The 19686-nt window shown below is 42.9% G+C and overlaps 1 protein-coding gene across 1 annotated transcript in view; it reads left to right on the forward strand.

Annotated features, from left to right (window-relative positions):
* BRSK1 (BR serine/threonine kinase 1) overlaps window positions 1–19686 on the forward strand; it is a 435735-nt gene that overhangs the window by 348398 nt on the left and 67651 nt on the right. Inside the window, exons 5-6 of the mRNA XM_078650957.1 lie at window positions 11145–11261; window positions 14171–14204. Of these exons, the coding sequence (XP_078507083.1) occupies window positions 11145–11261; window positions 14171–14204 (151 nt within the window). The remainder of the gene's footprint in view (window positions 1–11144; window positions 11262–14170; window positions 14205–19686) is intronic.

Raw genomic sequence — 19686 nt, forward strand, 5'->3', positions numbered from 1 at the left:
AATTATGGCGATGTACCAACGAATTGACAATAGTTGCACAGCCCCTTTGTTCACTTTTTCATCCTATTAGCAAGGTAGATATAGGATACTTGATGGACGATGTTTCTTTATCTCTTATTTAGGACATTAATCAACACAATATATATTCAACATTTCTTATTTTGCTTTGGAAACTTGGCTTTTTATTAGTTTCTTCAATTATTTGCAGTGGAGATGATCTTTATCCTTTCTATGTTATATACTCGTTTGGAGATGCAATAAACCCTAATTATGATAACAGTATCGGCCCCTTAGGTATTGCGGGATTCAAGTCACAGCTCAATCTGCGGGTTTGGACTACCAAGCGGACAGTGCCGGAAAACCTACACTCTAAACACAATCCTGGAGGTACTCTTTCCTCATTCCATCCATGAGATGCACCCTTATAAACAAATTATATGAGACATATGGATCTGTGCCCTGAAATACATCATGGTAGTCAATATGCAGGGCATGTTACTCCCCCCTGTCGATACTATTGATTACTCCACCAATATTAACTCCTACTTGAGGATGTACAATGCACTGGTGCATACCTTTGTCAATGCTGTTGTCCCTCTAAAGATAAGATGCCACTGATCCAAACCAAGTCCACCTTGCTTAGATGACTCTTTACAAGCAAATAAATGACATTCAGAACTGGGAAAAACCTGGCAATGCTTGAAGTCCCTCATCTTTCGAACCAAGCTCAGTGCCTTACAAAAAGGCTAGAAACAAGTATTCAATATATCAAAGCTAGTTCTCGATCCCCTCACATTCTAAGAGATCGTTGTTCAAATACATCAACGATAACATAGTTGCTCAGACTTTATCAGTCTTTTTAAAACACATTTTTATTGTTTTGTGCATTATCTCATACTACAGTACAAGTAACCTCAGACTTTATCATTTCTCTCACCTTTGCCAGCCAGTACCAACTTGTACATAAACTGTTTCAAGAAATAAATCTTTACATTTTTCCATCAAAGTACACAATACTTAAAACTTCATTATTACAAGCTTCTGTAAAGTTTATCAACAATCATCATACAAATTAAATCGGCTAATGCGAAGTTATCTCCATGTGAACATTCTCAAACCACACTTAGTTGAAAAAATTTTATGGCAAAAGTTAAAGGCCTCACTTAACCAGAAAATGTTTGACAAGCTTTTAAAAACTAGCCAAACAACAATACAAACATTTCCACTCTGGACCATTATTGAGGAAAGCTATAGAATTATGCTTTGCAGTTTGGCTCACAAAGTACATTAATGAAATTCATCTTCTTGTGAATTACCAGTGTAGCTTGCATGTAGATTTAGTAGAGAATCCGCAATGATTAAAATATGGCACAATATTTACAGGATCCTGCACGAGGGCAGCTCATTCCTATTGGTCTTACTGGACCTTGTATCTGAATTTGACACTATGAATCATCAAAGGCTGATGACCATACTTGAACACAGAACTGGTTTTAGAAATCGAGTCTTGAATTGATTTTCTTCTTTTATTTCTCCCAAGGTAAAATTTAGTAAATATTGATTTACATACTTCTAGAATCTCCAACATAACCTATGGTGTTCCCAAAACATCCTTATGTGCCACAACCTTGTTTGTCCTTTACATGGAACATCTTAGATTATTCCTAGCAGATTCATAGTTACTATACCCCCATACTTGAATGACACACAACTGTGCCTTGCGATGTAATCTCTGTAAGAGATTCTTACACTTTAGTCTTGTCTTATGGGAGTACAACATTACATGTCTGACAATCATTTGATGCTGAACCCACTGAAAACTGAGTTTCATTATTTGTCACCAATCAGAAATGTATATTTGACCTCGTATTAATTTCTGGGCTGAAACTAGATGGCTTGTCTCCAAACCTCTATCTCATAATCAACTAAAGTCAACAGTACATGCTCACATCATTTCCGGATTGGTCTCCGGCAACTCTCCTGTCACAGGCACCCTACAAATATTGTGCTCCGCTGAAAGCAGTATTTCACTTAACAGCCACACTGGTCTCACCCCAAAAAAGTCTGTCACATTACACCTATTCTTGAAGACTTGCACCCTTTCCCGACTTATAAAGAGAGCAACTTACCTAGTAGATCTTCTGATGGTCACTGGAGGACAATGTGGTCTGAGGAATAAGGATACTTTCCTACTTAAAATACTAAACGCAGAGATGACCTTTGCATAGAGAACGTAATCTTTTTATGTTATGTTATATTGAGCTTAAAAAGCGCGCAGCTACTCAAAGTTTCCCGGCGCTAACTCCTGAAAGAAAGAATGACCGTGTATCAAATTAAAACAGCAAGGTCTTGAGTTTCTTTTTAAAAAGCACTGGGTCTTGGGTGGCCCTCAGGGCAAAAGGCAACAGATTCCAGGCCAAACCGGCCCGGCGCACAAAGGAGTTTCCACCAAGTCGCTGGCGCTTGAACATCGGAATCTGCATCAGCCATTGGGCAGAAGACCGAAGCACTCTACCTGGCACATAAAAGGCAAATCTCCTTTGTAGGTATAAAGGGCCGGTAACATACAAGGCCCGATGAGCAATGGTCAGCATTTTAAATTTCAGGCGTGACTCAACTGGCAGCCAATGCAGGGCACGCAAGTGTGTCCGCACACTATCTCTAGGAGACAGCCCCATAAGGAGTCTGACTGCTGAGTTCTGCACAACCTGCAATTTTTTGACCAGGGACCCCGAGCAGCTCACCAGGAGAGCATTGGCGTAGTCCAGATGGGAAAGAATCAATGCACGGACCGCGGTTTCTCTGGAGACACTCGGCAGGAGGAGAAGAAACTTCCTCAAGCTCTTCAGTATGCCGAAGCAAGTACCGGCCAACTTCTTCACGTGTGTCACAAAGTGCAGATTTTGGTCGAACCAGATGCCAAGATTTTTCACAGCGCCTGATCTATCAAAGGGTCGAGGAAAACCTGAAGGCCAGAGCCTCTCTCTGAAATCTGACGGAAAGGAGCCGAACAACAGCACCTCAGACTTCCCTTCATTGCATTTCAACTGAGCATCGGATAGGCAGTGAAAGACAAAGGAAAGGCAAATTTGGGCCAACCCGACTGAGTCCGCTTCCGTGGGCCAGGTAAACAGCAGCTGGGTATCATCAGTGTAAGCCATCACCTTAGCCCCCAGTGATTCCGCCAGATACACGAGCGGAGTCACATAGATGTTAAAAAGGAGGGGGCTAAGTGAAGAACCCTGTTGCACCCCTGTTGACACCGGCAGAGGCGAAAAGGCACTCGGGGAGAGACAAACTTACTGCTGTTGGCCCTCAAGGAAAGAGCTGATCCAATGCCAAGCCTTGCCAACAATGCCGATAGCAGTGAGGCGGTTGAGGAGCATGGTGTGGGGAACCGTGTCGAATGCCGCCGAGAGATCCAGCATGACCAATGCTGCCCTCCCGCCGGCATCCAGACACTCCCGGATTGCCTCTGCAACCTCCAGCAAGGCCGATTCCTTGCTGTGAGCAGCACAGAAGTCCGACTGGGCCGGATGAAGCCCCTTAGCCTCCTCAATAAACTTGGTAAGTTGAAAGGTGATGGCCTTCTCGCACACTTTCGCCAAACTAGGCAGTAACGAAATAGGGCGATAGTTCTCAGGCACTGAAGGGTCCAAAGACGGCTTCTTAAGCAGCGGAAGGATCAGGGCATGTTTCCAGGCTCTAGGCACGGATGCTGTGCAGAGTGACTTATTGATCAAGAAGTTCACCTCTGGATTAACGGTGTCAGCCAGGTCCGACAATAGTCTAGCAGCACAGGGATCGTTGGGAGAGCCAGACTTACGAACTTTCAAGATTTTGAGAGAGCTGGCCGAATCCAATAGGCCAAAGTCCGAAAAGGTAAAGAGAGGCTCTGCCCTACTGATAGATGGAAATAACCCCGTATCATGGAGCCCTGGAAAGGTGAAAAGTGAAGCTTGGATGCTAGCTATTTTATCCTTGAAGAAAGTCGAAAAGGAATTACACCAGGAGTCAGAAACAGGAGTGATCGCCTACTGCGCACAGGGGGCCAGAAAACTGTGAATGATGGAGAAGATCTCTTTAGAGTTGTTTTTGGCCCGCTCAATACCCGTAGCATAATAGTGACCCTTGGCTTCTCCGATGGCTGTATAGTAGAGCCTCTGTCTTGCTCTAAGAGTGTTCTTATCGGCAAGACAGTAGCCTCGGGCACGCCAGGCTCTCTCGGCCGCTTTGCACTCCTGTTTCAGAGTCCTCAGCTTGGAAGAAACCCAGGGCTTAGAGGGGGATTCTCTCCTCAACTTGGACTGGCACGAGGCAGATTGTGCCACAACTGAACCTGTGATCCACTCTGCAAACTGGGCAACATTGTCCTCAAGGTCCCCACAGAAGGAGGGCCGAGAAGCACCCAGAGCGGCGCTCAAGGCCCCTAAGTCCGGTCTCCTAAAGGCAGGCGGGCGAAAGCAACGTGCCGGGCGAGAGAAGTTCAACAGAGTCCAAGAGAAAAAGATAGGAAAATGGTCGGACCAAGCGACCGGGCTTGGTTTCTTCACCAATAAATGGAAATTGGCCCCTATAATATCTAGGGTGTGCCCACCAAGGTGGTTGGGAAACAGAACTCTTTGAGAAAGGTTCGCCAGATGTAAGGCGTCCAACAAAGCAGAGGCATCCAAGGCCTCAGCGTGGTCTAGGTGGATATTGACATCGCCAAGAAAAATGAACCTGGAGAAACGCAGAACACGTTCTGCTAGAGCATCCCCACAGGAGTCCAAAAAGTGCTTGGACGGTCCGGGAGGACGATAGACCAAAGAGCCCCTGAGCGTGAAGTGAACAGAGAGTTGAATGCTAAAGTTAAGAACCTCACAATCACCTAAAAGCGAGGAAGACTCGCAAAGCAGAGTCCATCTGTCCCTAGCCAGATGGCGAGGCCCCCACCCCTGCCCGACTGGCGATCGAGCCGATGAACTTTATAACCAGCAGGAGTGACCAGAGCAACAATTGGATTGGAATAGGCATCAAACTATGTTTCTGTGACAAACAACATGTCTAAATCATTATCAGAGATAAGGTCCGCCACATCGACATGGTGCCTCCTCACTGACCTAGTGTTGATAAGGCAGGCCCTGATAGTCCCCTCCGTAGTGGGAGACACAGGTATGTCCGAAGTGCGCGGTTCGGCAGAGAATCTGTAACCACACTCAGCGCAAGCAAAAACACTGGGAGAACCAGTGGACCAAGCACTATGGGGAGAACAGGTCAGGGGCCTGAAGGATTTCAGCCCCTCACTAGTAAAATGGATGAGGCTTTTACCGGAAATGACTGCGCTGTGTTGGACAGAGTGGCTTGCCCTGAGCGCTGACTTAGCGTGGACAGGCGCAGGCGGGCTTGCCTTAGGCGCGCCTTTGGCGCGCCATAGGCGCACCCGCTGCGCTCGTCCACTGCGCTTCCGGATCTTCAGAACAGCTGCTCACCTATGAAGTCTCTACCCACTAACCTGAGAATGCAACCAATCCTCTTACCCTTTTTTTGCTTCTGCACTTAAGTTAGGACCATCACCCTTCCACTGCATCTTTACCCTTGTTCTTTATTGTGCTCCACACATTTTCTAAGTTACATCACAGTTGTTTGTACTCATTCTCTATTATCGATCATTTTAGACAAAATGCATTAATACCTGAGGGTTCAAGCTGTGGTAAAATAAAAATGTGAAATTAGACAAAATACAAACACATATAATTCAGTCAATACCAACACAGATTACAAAAAGCAATCTGTACACATGCATCTATAGACCCTCCGTCCTTGATATAGCATATGTAGTGTTAAGATGTCATAGTGAAAATGCTGTGCAGAAATCTGTGGTTATAAATTATGAGGGTGCCTGATTATGGTTAAAATAAATCTAGAAAATACAGTGCTCTTGGATCTAAGTCTTCATTGGGTCAGGAGAAGGGAGTGGAAGAGAATTACAAAGGAATGTGATGGAACCTGGGCCTTGTGCCTATCATGGTCAAGAATGGTGATGTGAATAGAACAAGGGGCTTAATTGCAGATTACAATGTAAGTAGTTGAGGGGGAAGTTAGATTCCTCTCCACAGAGCTCTGATCTTGTGCCAATAGCGAAAAAGAAGAAGGGCCTGGGGGGTTCATGGAAAATGTAGTGTGAGACTTATCCAGGGTAAATGCTTATTTGGAATAGGTTTAGGTAACATCATCAGGCTTGTCATTTGTGAATATTAGGGAACTGGTAATGATGGCTTATATGTACAAAACAGGGTACGCTCAATGGGATAATCTTATGTTTGTTAGGTAAAGGGCCATAGAGTTTGGCATTATTACTAATGGGAATTACCACCACAAATATGGTACTCTATGTTACATTCCAGGTAATATGAGTTTTACATGAAGGGTCCTCATACTCGTTCAAAAACTGGAGGCTCATAGTAAAATATTATTTGTCTTGGACAACCTTTATATTGTCCTATATGCATGAATGGGTGAGGCAAATGACCTTACTGTTTTCCCTTAGATTGGGCTGTTGGTAAAACCTTACTTGGCTGCAATAACATGCTTTCTTTATATGCATCATAATCCAGGGAGGTAATTGTGCTGCAGTGCTGTGCATGTGAATGTGTGGTAGGTTTATGCTATTTCTATTGCAGTGGTTCTAGGTTGTATGTTAGTGTAGCTTGTGACAATGCTGTTGGTTAGGTAGCACTCAAGCATCTTTCTGTCCTTGATGCTGTGTTGTGTGCATGAGGATGTTCTACCTTGCTTGTTCTGTCTGAGTAAAACCATTTGTAAGTTTGTCTGGAAGAATGGTGGGTGATGATATTAGTGAGAGGTGAGCTCCCTTGTATATGCAACAGAACGCAGATTAAGGGATATCGAAAGTGTGTCTGTGGCTTTAGGTCCAGTTGGCTATACATGTACTGGTTGGGATGATGTATGGTGTGGCTTTAGTGTGGTTGATATGTGAATCTAAAAAACTAGTGATTCTCTATACCAAAGCCTTTATAGGCATGTGTGATCAGCAGTGAGTAGCCAGTCTTGTAGGAGATAAGTAAGTAGGCACTGCAGGCCACTGAAATGGAACATTGCAGTTTTAGGATCATCACTACCTGGCTAGTAGAGATAATACAATCAGTATAAATAGACCATGGTCTAGAATTTACATTAGATCATCTAATGAGTGGTGTTGGTGTGGCATAGATATTTTGTGTACTAAGCTACACTGGAAGCAAGACTGTCATATAAGAGAGAGAAGCGTAAGGATTGGTTAAGTAGTTTTTACGCTAACAGATACTTAGGCCTAACAATATTTATGTGGTTAGGTTAATGACAGTAATAATAATGAATATGAAATAAGTAAATATCCTGGCATTGTTGCCCTTTTTCCCATGGTGTATTATTCGAGGCAAAGAAGCCCAACATGTGGCACTAACCTGTCAAGCAGCGGTGTCGGAAAACCCCATCCTCCTGAGGTGCAACAGCTCTGTAGCTCTTTGTCTCATTGATCTCTGGTTTGGATTCAATGAGCATGCAGGAGGGATTTCAGTTGAATAACAGGTAGAAAAATGTGCAGATGTAAGTGTAAAGAATTGGGTCTTTAGCCCTTCCAAAACTTACCAGGGCCAGATGAGTTGAGAAAAGGTGTAGCTCTTTCCTGAGCCCAAGTGGGTGTGACAAGGAGCCCTTTCCAACCTTCCTATGAGATTTCATGTTCATTATGCATGACACGAATAGCCCGGTGTAAATAGCACCCACAGATTGAAAGTAACACCCCTTCCCACACATGAACACACAGAAGGAGTGGGACACAAGTTGACAAAAGGCATCATTCCTTTAATCTCAGACATGCCACAAGGGTTTGGGTGTATGGCTCACCTCAGGGAGAAAAAACAGTCATTTCATCCCGCTGCATAGTACCTCCCCTGTGAGTATCTTCACTATGGCCGGATTGGCCGTAGCGGGCACCGGGCGTTTCCCCGGTGGGCCGCCAGCGTGGGGCCTGGGGGGGAGGGGGGCGTTTTTGTTACAGGGGGCCTGCAATATCAGTCCCCCGTAACAAAATCCACCTAAATCTGCCCTGGTAAACAGCAAAACCCCCCCACCCTTGGGGGGCGGCAGAGCTGTTTGCCAGGGCAGGTTTTGGTTCCCAGTCCGGCCCTGATCTTCCCCATGGCTCAAGGAAGATCCAACTCAAAATAATGCGATGTGTAGGCTTAAGTGCCTTTGCAGACCAGGAGCAGTCTTGGAATCCAGCAGTATAATGAACATATGACAAAAGCTCTCAGTGCCCAAACCCTGTCCCTGCCAGAAAATGGTTCCTTTCTACCACCTTCCCCCTTCCAACTCGCATCCACATTCAACAGACCACAAAACTTTTTTCAAGCAAGTCCAGGATCAGAGGCGCCACAGCCAGGGGAACACATATTCGGATTCAGTCGAGGAGTCACCACCTGGGCTATCAGTGCCAAATCTCTCCTCATATAATTTCTCTGCAACACACTAGCATAAGGCCCATGACCATACCTGCAACCCCACAGACCTCTGACAGCAGAGGCCTGAAACAGTCAACACGGATAAGGTTTTCAGTGCTCAACAATATTTGGTAATGCCAGGAGACTAGACAGCAATGGTGGACTCCAAATGTCGAGCAACTCCAAGAGCTCACGTGCACGAGCGATAGAGATCATGTTGAATTAGGTGGCTTGCGTCACAAGGATTCGAAGGGACCATGCTGCAGGCAGGAAGAATAATACCTGATGGTGAAAATCGTAAAGGCATCAGACACAGATGATTAAAGGGGGGCGGAATAGACCGCCATTCTCCAATGGGTTGAACGAGTCAACATTGACAACATTTTCAGTACTTGACTAAGGTATTTGGTCTTGCAGTTTTGTTGGACTACAAAATCAAAAACACGAAGAGCACCTGAACATTAGCCATAGAGGTCACATTGTAGGGTGGACACAGACTAGTATCATACATGCAACAAGCAGCAAAGCAACAAAAGACTGCCTCCACCTATCCGAAAACTGCCTTACGAGGAGGATAACTGACACCATGTAGAGAGTTTGCTGAATGAGGTGACCAGCAGTAAAATATCTAATTGATGGCCTGTCTCCAAAGAGCTTGTTTACAGAGTGCATTTGAGGGAGTCCCGTCATACCCCACAAACACTCAAGATTATTAGGAGGCCATGGGAGACCTGGGTTCAGGAAGAAACCCACCAATACTAGAGAGATCTTGGTAAAACCACAGTGAGGTAAGTTCTAAATGATGTAAGCACTAAAGGAGTATATCACATAGCAGTAGGAGGTAACTTTCTGCTGAGCGGACCCAGTCAGGTGGTTAGGAAGCTGGTGCCTGCTCCCTGGAGGTCCTAGGGAGTGGTCCTATAGCAAATGTCTCTCTTTATTTCTAGAGTGAGTGGAAAAGGAGAAAGTTGAGCGGTTCAAGGGCAGAATGAGGATGGAGCATGAGGTTGGCAGCCAGCATCAGGACTACAGGGCACCCTTGCCACTACGCAGGGATCCAGCACATAGGCGAAAAGGCTTTGACCGCAGCATCAGATGGGGAGATATAAAGGAAGAAAAGTAAAGATGGGCTCAGAGAGAATGAGAAAAGTACACCAAAGGATAAGGATTTGATTGTGAAGGCTAAATCTCCATGGATGGATACGATAGACTTAGAGCTTGGATGGAACTTATCTGCCAGTCATCCTATATAGTGCAAGTAGTGATGTACACCAAAGATGTACAGCAGATAGAACTGCAAAGCTCCAGACGCTTAGATTCGCAGTGCAAAAATCAGGTGGGGCACTGCCAAATACACACAAGTGTAATTCACCCATAATCGTATTGCATTTCACTGCACATCTCATTTAAACAACAAAAGATCATTGTCTGAGGCATTTGCAAGCATTGACCGATCACCTTTTGTTTTTTATGTCTGTAAATCTTCCAACTTTTGTTATAGTTCACTTGACATTTATACATAAAGAGTAGATTGTCTAACGGATTCAATAGCAGGGAATTGCCCAGACACTTGACTTCAAGAAACTGGCTGCACATGCTTCTAATACCCACATGCTAGGTTTTCCAACCTTGCTTGTAATTAAGGCACTGGGTGTGAGCCTGCTTTATTGTCCTGGAGTTTGGTCCTGCGGCACACTTGGCCATCAGGTAAGTGTTGAGGCAGATATTTCTCAGCATGGGAATTTATGCATGTATGACTTTTGATGCCCTTCAAGAGGCTTGAGAGCCTCAGACATGCTCACATGTCCTATTTGCCTTTCTACCTACTGCTTTCAACCCCTTGGGAAGGTGGCAGACTCTCCTTGGTTATTGTTAGGCTGTCCAGGTTCCAAGATGTGTAGTATAGTTCAGTGTAAGAGAGCGCTATAAAGCTCAGTAGGAGTAATGTTGAGAGGTATGTGCTACCAGTATGACTGAGACTTAACTTAGTTGTTTGAGGTGGTTTCTCCAGATGAGCCTTGATATCCATTGTGCATAGTTTGCATAGAATGCATAGCATGGGTTCTTTATGCTCACAATGGTACTCGAAAGACGGCTGACAACCGCCCTTTGTATTTGGGACCCTGTTGCTACTTACTCTGTAATAAAGATAGGAATAGGGCCTCCCAGCCTCCTTCGTGTGTAAATTCTTTTGGGAGGAGATGATTGTTGTGTACAGCTTGGATTCCTGAATCCAATAATCAGTTGTAGACACAGGAATATGATAAATGTTCTATACACATGATAGTGATCTAGAAATATGTAATATATTTTGCACTGTGGACCAGGATGTGGGCGCTGTCATGTAAAGGGTAGCTCCACATCCGAACATACTGTCCAGGTAGGTTGGAATCTGGAGCAGAGAATTCAGAGCTACATTCATCAAAAACATTCCAATGTCCTACCGTGACTTTCAGAAGTATGAATCTAGTCTTTTGCATTTCATTGACCATTTAAGGTTGTACCAATGTTTTAGCTGTGGAGAACACTCATTATTGTCACATGTTGAGAGCGATTTATTCTCCCAGGTGTCAACCTTTACATGATCTTAAGGTAACTTCACACAAATTGAACCACTTTTTCTATGTGTTTGCTTGTTTGTTGTATGCTTGGCCTTGCCAGTCACAGAGACCTGAAGCCCGAAAACTTACTTCTGGATGAGAAGAACAACATTCGGATAGCGGATTTTGGCATGGCGTCACTGCAGGTCGGCGACAGTTTGCTTGAGACCAGCTGTGGGTAAGTACAAAAGGGGGAGTGCAGAGGTGGGCTGGGATGGGGAGGGCAGACCAAGATAGGCAATGGGAAGGCCGAGGGGCCAGGGGTTGATCCCAATCCAAAGCCAGGACGTTAATGACATTCTACTCTGGTGTTCGAAATGTTTTCTGGGTTTGTGTGCTTCTTTTCATAGAAAGAAGACTTAGGAAATTTTCTCTTAATAATGTACATTTCATTTTCTCAGCTGGTGGATTGTTTTTTGAACTTTTGCAATTGAAAACAGGTCTAAATGTAACCTGATGCACTCTCTGGACATAGAGAGTAGATTAAGTCCTGTTTCCCATACAAAATGGGCTTCTGGTAGACAATTTTAGATGTAAGCAATTGGCCAACTACATAATGTAATGTGTCTTCCCCAGAGCATTTTGTGAAGTGTTGTCCTGTGGTTTTCAAAAGAAGACATTTGTTACTCTGAGTCCCTCTTCCCCTGCCCTTTTGACTTTTCAGAGTCACACATCTATTTGAAAACTCCCAGTGTTCCCATAGGCCTGTACGTCTATACCCTAGTCCTGCAGTTCCTACCAAATATCCCCAAATGTTGTCCATGCTCCTCTTGTCTGAACATTGGATCTCATGTTGCTAAATAATACGATTCATTGAAAAATGTTTGCAGAGGTATGTCATTGTCCAAATAATTATGCTAATAGAATGGAAATCCAATAAACTCTATTGGCTGCGTCTGAAATCTATATCAAAGATGTAAGACTGCCTTCCATTACTTCAGTGCTCATCCCTACAGGAATGCAGAAGCTACTGAAATTTAGCTGACAAATTGGAATTTCTCTATGTGGTTAGAATTAGGAGACGGGTTTCCTGTTGGTGATTTCCTTTTGCCTTGTTCTTTCCACTCTTTCCCTGCTTACACTTAGTAGACCGTGGGCTCATAAGGGTGTTTTCTTATTGATGAAACTTTGGATTTATTGAAATATTATTCTGAGACCTTGGGACCCCTGGCAATTTGCCCTTTCAAAGTTAATTGCTGCCGGATTACCTGGGAAGTTGGTCCTTCCAGCGTTGGTGCCCTTTGGGACTCAGTTCAGGGAATGGGTCCTTTCAGGGCTAGAACCATTTTGGTAAACACGTCGACTTCAGTACTGGTCCTCTTTAGGCAAAAAGGAAGTGGGCATTATGGGAGTGGCATTTTCTGGGATTTTCTGGGATCACATGCCGTGTATCTAGAGACACTGGCACAATTATGTATTTCCTTGGTAGAGCTTGTGCACAATCAGGTATTCTGACAAAGAGACCCTGTGCATAATGAAGTATTCTCCTGGTTAAAAGCAGGCTCATGTGAGGTTTCTCTTCATAAGACCTTAGGTCCAACAATGCATCGCCTCAGGAGACCAAGGGTCTTGGCTGTATAAAGTATCTCCTCAGTATCTGTTGTGCACAGGAATTTATCCTCTTGGGAATCCTCAGAAATAAAATGTGGGGCATTAGGGTATCTTTGACATAATAAGATATCTGTTGAAGAAACTTAAGTCACAACAAGATTTCTGCTCAGAAGACCCTTCAGCAAAGAATGCAGCTCTTCAAACATATTATAATAATATGCAAACAATTACCCATTTCATACCTGCTCCGATCTTGGCCTACTCTTAGCAGGCTGTTCCTGCACTCATTTTATCTGGACATCCTAGTAGCAGTTTGTTCCAGTGCTGGCCCCTATTGTGCTCACAGTAGTAGAATCCTCCATTGCAGATTAATTTTGGTTACTGGATGGTTTGTTTGGCTGCTGGTCACTACTAGGGGTACTGGGAGTTTGATAATATTGTCTTCATTTGAGTAAGTCACATTGGAACAATGCTATATAAGGTCTTTCACAGCTGAATGCACTCCTGGCCCCGTATGGTGGTTGTCTCTTTGAGAGGACTCATCCTGACCAAAAACACTACATAGATCACTTTAAAGCAAACCCAAAGCGAGTATGTATGGGTAAAATCTGGATATATGGTAATCAAAGAGTAGACTAGCAAATGCTGGTCCCATCTGGGTGCCCTAGTGCAGGCCCTCTAGGCCTTATAAGAGTGGTTCCTTCCAGTTCTGGTTCCCTCTTGGTAACTTGGGGGTGTGAGTGTTGGCTTCTTTAGACAGGGCTGAGTTGCCCTGCAGCTTAATGTTCCACTCCTTTCGGCTTAATATGTAACATCTTTTCTATATTTCTCTTCCTTTCTGTTTCCTCTTTGTTATCTAACTCTCCCCGCTCTCCCACTTTCATCTGTGAATCCTCTCTCTCCTTTTCTACTTCTCTCTCCTAATCTAATGATCCCTTTCCTTTCTTGTTTCTGAGTCTTCATTTACTGTCTACCTATATCTTTCTTTCCTACTCTTGCCATAAATGACACTCTTTCTTAATTCTTTCATCTCCGTCTTTTTATTGTTCTTCTATTTCGTAATCCCTTTGTATCTCTAACATGCCTTTTTCCCTTTGTATCTTCCCCTTGTTTTCTTCCTTTTCTGTTGTCTCATGTTGTCATCTTTCTCCTCACCTCAATCATCCCCTCTGTACATTTCTTTCCCTCATGTCTGCACCTTCTATCTTCCCATTTTTGAGTCTCTTATATTTATTGTCCCTTCCCCATCTCCATTTGTACATTTCACCTTTTCTCTTTTTGTGCCTTACTCACTCTCCTCTCCTCTCCCCTCCCCTCCTCTGCTCTCCTCTCCTCTCCTCCACTCTCCCCTCCTTTCCTCTCCTTTTTCTCCTTTCCTCTCTTATGCTCGCCTCTTCTCTCTCTTCTCTCCTCTTTCTCTCCTCTCTCTTCTCTCCTCTGTTTGGCGCCTGTGTCTTACCCAATTTCTCCCTTGTCTCCTGCTCCTCCTTTTTTCCTCCTTGTCTCTTTCTTGTTACCTCCCCTTTTTCTGTCCAGGTCTCCTCACTATGCATGTCCAGAGGTGATCAAGGTGAGTTCCTTCTCTTCCTTTTGTCGTGGTGTTCTGTGTTTGTGATGCAATGCTCCATGTATTTGCTGCAATGTTACATATTTGCACCGCGTTAATAAGTGAAATTTATTCTGGATAGAGAAGTATTATCAGAGCCTGGGCCAGGCTAACAGCCCCAATACAGGTGCGGGTCCTCAACATTCATCTTTCCTTGTTCCATGCATGGCATATTTACAAAACTTAAAATACCTTTATTTCAAAACACACTCCCTCTGAAAGCTTCTGATGTGATCATATTGCCATATTTTAGCATGCAAAGGCACATACAGTGATACAGCCCTCTGTATGACATAGACCCTTCCGAAGTGCACGCTAAGGGTTAAGGAGGGAGATCCCTCCTTGAACAGTATTCCAGTGAAAACAATTGCTTCAGCATTGATTTTGGTGGACTAAAGGTTCTGTGGTTGGCATGTTTAGAATGCATTGACTCCTATTGGCTAATTCTGTGACACACAGTTGTGGTTGTGTGTCATTGCTTTTTTGCCACAGTAAGCAAGCGAGCATTCTGATGTATACATCAAGCACAATGAAGCAAATCATCTCTTGGCACTCTTGATCTATTGCAAGCAGGTTACAGATTGCTGCTAAGAGAAGATAATATTATTTAAGTAGTTTCTGGGTTTTCCAAATTGGATAGAGGGATTTGTATGGCCTGATTTATTAATGTCAAATGAGAGAATGGTGGTTAGAGACTAACTGGCCATTAATCCTCACCCCCTAACTGCAAAATCGGCCGAAAAACCGCCCCAGCAAAGAGCTCGGGGCACCTCCAACCCCCCAGAGTGGGGAGGGGGGGCCGGGCGAGCACTTTGCCAGGGCCGGTTGTGGTTCCCAGTCCGGCCCTGAGTGTGAGTTTCATTCAGACATGTCATTTTAGGAGGAATTGACTTCAGGTGGAGAAACATTAAATTCTTGAAAAATAAAGAGATGGAAATTGGAAATAAATAAATTAAAAAAGAAACGAGAATTGAATGTATTATTATTTATTTATAAGCATATGGACACCAGCAGGCTGTATGGCCCAGGGACGAGTAAAGAAAGAAACAACAGAGATGTCTAGTAAAATAAAAAGAGGTTCAGCTTCTTTCTAACGGTTAGATGACGCTCTAATGTTTGAGCACAAAAAGAAGAATATCCCCCAACTAGAAGCAAGGTGATGGAAAGAATGACATCCAAAACCGTTTCCCTATTTACTCTTGCTCCTCATTGGTAAGAGATGCCAATTTGGTGCCCTGTAATAATTGTCTTAAAATGAAGAATCTTAGCCCATCCTCCAACTATGACACAGGGTCATGTAGAGCTATGCGGTAATAGGCCATCTGCCAAAAATTGCTGGATGTGCTGTCCACTTAGCTCATGGTTTCCCACCTGATTTTCCTGCATGCCAGGTTTTATGTTTCCAACAGTAGAGCCATTACTGGCCAAAGTCAGAAACACCCTTTACTTAGTGAAGGGGATCCAGCAGCCTCATTCCCTCTAGAAAGATGTCCATGGTTGAAGAAGTTATTTCTGTAGCAATGAGGTAGCTGTTGACTAACTTCATGCCTGCTAACCATGGCTACTCTCTGGATACAAGTTGAGAAATCTCTGGGCTAGTTTCCCCTTAACTGCATGAGAGGTGGTAAGTGGGTTAGGCAGGACTACTGTTTAGCAATCGAGATGTGATTGATGCCTGCAGGTTTAATGTTGCACATGCTGCATCTATGTGCTTATGTATAGATCTTTAGCAAAAAAGAATGTTACCCCAGTCAGAGTTGGTGGTAGAAAGCATGGTTTTCTAATGGAACCCCCGTCTTGCAAGAAGGACCCTTACTGAGTTAAATGTTCATGGACATCCTCTGTTAAAGTTCGCATTATTGAAGGATCTAAGTTGGGAGAAGAAAGCAAGAATCAACAAGGCATGACGTACACTTTTCTGTGAACATACCTTTCATTCAGAGGATGCTACCCTCAGATCTGACTACGTGTAGCGTACCATACTCAAGTGGTACCAAGCTAGGTGTCTTTGGACCTCTGGCTCTTATTACTGCTCCAGCCGTTAAGTAAAAAATTAAGCATTCTTCATCACAGTATCTTCATTATATTGCTGATACTAAGGCTATTCATGAGGGTGTAGCAAGAGCCCATAACTTATATACAAAGCTGTAAGAAAGTGCATTAATATTTGGGGTGGATGACTATCCACCTCAAGGAATAATAATACACCTTGTCAGGGTGAAGACTCAAAGTCACCAAATTAACCTGAGCTCAGCCCTCTGGTATGGTATAGAGCACTCAGGCTTTAGTTAGGAATCTATGCAGGATCAAAACAAAACAGTAATAAAATAAAAACAACAAACAAACCGGATTAGAAATATAGATCAACATGTAATAAAGACAATGACACTAAAGTGACAAAAATCCAATAACCGGAACCAAAGATATGCATTTTTTACGTTTAAGAGAAATAGCGCCTAAAAGCACAAAGCACCGATGATAGTCTATGGAAGGGATAGACCACGACCTAGGCGTAATTTGAAGCTGATTGCGATGGGGCCCTGGTCAGATACAACAAGCGGATCGATGCCGGTGAAAAGTCTGAAGGTCAAAAAGTTCATAAGTCCCACTTCAGAAAGGGGCTTTATCACTTTTTGAGAAGAAAACTGCTCCTGAGCAGGCCCTTGCTTAATTTGTAGCCACTGCCGTGGAACAAAAAGGCTGAATACTTGAAGCAGGTTGTTTCTTTTGGAGCTCTGAAACTTTGGGAATTTATCGCTGAACCTTTTCTAAATCCCAATGCAGAATCTGACATAATCATTTTTCAGAGGTGCTGGGAACCTTGATCAGGACAGGAAAAAGCTTTATTCTGATACCCAAACTACTACAGAGGTACACTTCTAAGCCCCCCGGGACATCTGGCCGGCACTTCGAGATTCTTAGGGTGCCAGGCAGAGGCCAACAGCAAAGTATATCCCATGTTCAGTTGCCCCTGGTCGCTAGCTACTTTACGAAAGATGGCCTCTAGTAGCTTGGTGCATCTCTGTAGCCACTAAGAAGATGGGCTAACCGATCCTTGGAGTCTATTCATTATCTTGAGCATAAAAGGGAGTAGGTTCAGTCCTTCAGGGCTCCTCTCATATCACAGACAGCAGGTCCAGTCTTATTCTGATATTTCGTAGTTTCAGTGAGTGGTACCTTGTGATGCCACATGTATGCCTCCCATGGGCACGCCCTAACCAAAGGGGAATAATTTCCTATGGCAACCAACCCTACTCACTTTTTCAGCAGTTCCTGTTTTACCTACTGCAGACAATCCCACAGGGCCCCTTGCTGTCAAAATGCAAGCTAGGGAAACCATTCTTCCTTTGTGCAGAGCATGTGTGCCCATCAAGAGGTTGGACAGGGTAATCATCAGTCTCCTCTGTGGTCACTCAAAACCGGTTCTGGGTTTGGTGCCAGACTTACTATCGGGACAAAATGTCACCTAAAACTTATTTAGTACCTGCAAGGCGCCTTTGAAGTTAATTAGGTTCCTGGAGCCACTGGTCTTCCTGCCAGGGGAAGAAAACATTTCACCACTTCCAGGCCATTGTGCCTTCTCTGGAAGCAGTTTTTACAACCCTTTCATACTTCATTCAGGCCACGTATGGGCTGGGCAGTGGCTGGGAGATTTAATGTAAATTAGCCTCTAGCTTCTTTAGGCAGGGTAAAGGTAACTTTTTAAAAGTTGCATTTCCAATATACTTAATTAAAATCTGACTTCACCATTAGATTGGATTATTAATAAATATAAAAATAAGTCTTTAAATGGAGTCTGTGGCTGGTACAAGCCAAAAGTTATAGATGAAATGGTATAATCTATACTTTTACTTTTCTTATGTGCCAGCCACATCCTGACCAGCGACAATATTGTTATAGACCAAGTCACTGCGGTTAGGAACATGCCATATCTAATGCCGCTCATATTCCGCCCCTACCTTATGGGCAGTAAGGTGTGCTTAAGGGTGAATTATATAGTATTTAAAAGGTGATTTTGACAGGTCTGTGCAGCAGGGTTCAGGCTGCTGCTGTCAGCCTACACCAAGAAGCCATAAAGCCATCTTTTCACTGCTACTGCTATGTTGCAATCCATGCCAGTGGTGTAGTTCTGCACCATATACCATGGCATTATAGGAATGACATTTGTGCCAATCAGTTTTAAGCCAATTTCAACATGTTTAAAAGGGGAGCACAGGCACTTAACTCCTCATTAACAGGGATAAAGTGCAGAGAGGTCTTATACCAGTAAACCAGATAGTGCAAAATTGGGGGTGAGATCACACAAAAGAGGTTCATTTCCTGCAATAGTATTTTAAACAAACACACAAAAGGTGTCGGCAATAATACTTGCAAATAGTCTAATCATTGGTGGTCTCTGGGGTAGTATTCCAATCTATCGATTTTTTGGACACCATGCCACCTCAGATTAGATCCAGCCATATGCAAACTAGCCTTGGTCCTGCTCCAATATGAAGTGTCCAGCCAAAACTGTCATGTCTGATCCTTTCTGAACCAAAACACAAGACATCCAAGACCAGTTTTGACATTCTTCTGACTTTTTGGTCGTGTGCAGCTTGATTCCAGTGGCACAATGTCTTAGCATACCCTTTTCCACTTAGGGTGTTACAACAAAAACACAAAAGACGTTGAAAGGAATGTTTATATTATTTATCAAATAATGTATTTGTTTGTGATTAATAAATTAGTATTATACACTTTGCCACTTAGGGTGTTACAACAAAAACACAAAAGACGTTGAAAGCAATGTTTATATTATTTATCAAATAATGTATTTGTTCGTGATTAATACATTAGTATTAAACACTTTTAAACTAGTTAAAACGTTAGGATTTTATTTATATATACACATATTTTGTGTAATGGATTTTATTGCCAATTTAATATATTTATATTGGGGTTGATTTTATTTAGAATAATGAAAGTAAATGTAGACTTTTTAAATTTGGTTAATGATGTATATTATTTTAAAATATTTTATGTAATATGTAATAATATCTACTCTTTAATTTAATGTAGTCTAAGTTATTATTTTTATATTTTAAACATATTGAAAATATTTGTACATTTCTATATACATATTTCTAATATTAATTTTCAAAAAGATAAATAAAATGTTATGTATGTTTTGTTTAATAATAGGATTTCAATATTTTTGTAGACTATTTTTGTAGACTAAAATGTTTTTTTACAGTATTTTAGTACTTTACATTATATTACTATGCAATATCTTTGATGCAATATATTGGCATCAATATGTTTGTTGCACAATATTTTTGTAGTCAATATTCATATATACAATCAGCTATATTTGCATGCCATGACAAATCGTCACGTAACAGAGTAGAAAACATGATAAAACCGCTACCAGCAGAAAAAAAGGTCGAACACTTTAGAACTGTTAACA

Source organism: Lissotriton helveticus, chromosome 7 (genome assembly GCF_964261635.1).
Source record: "Lissotriton helveticus chromosome 7, aLisHel1.1, whole genome shotgun sequence".
Lineage (NCBI taxonomy): Eukaryota > Metazoa > Chordata > Amphibia > Caudata > Salamandridae > Lissotriton > Lissotriton helveticus.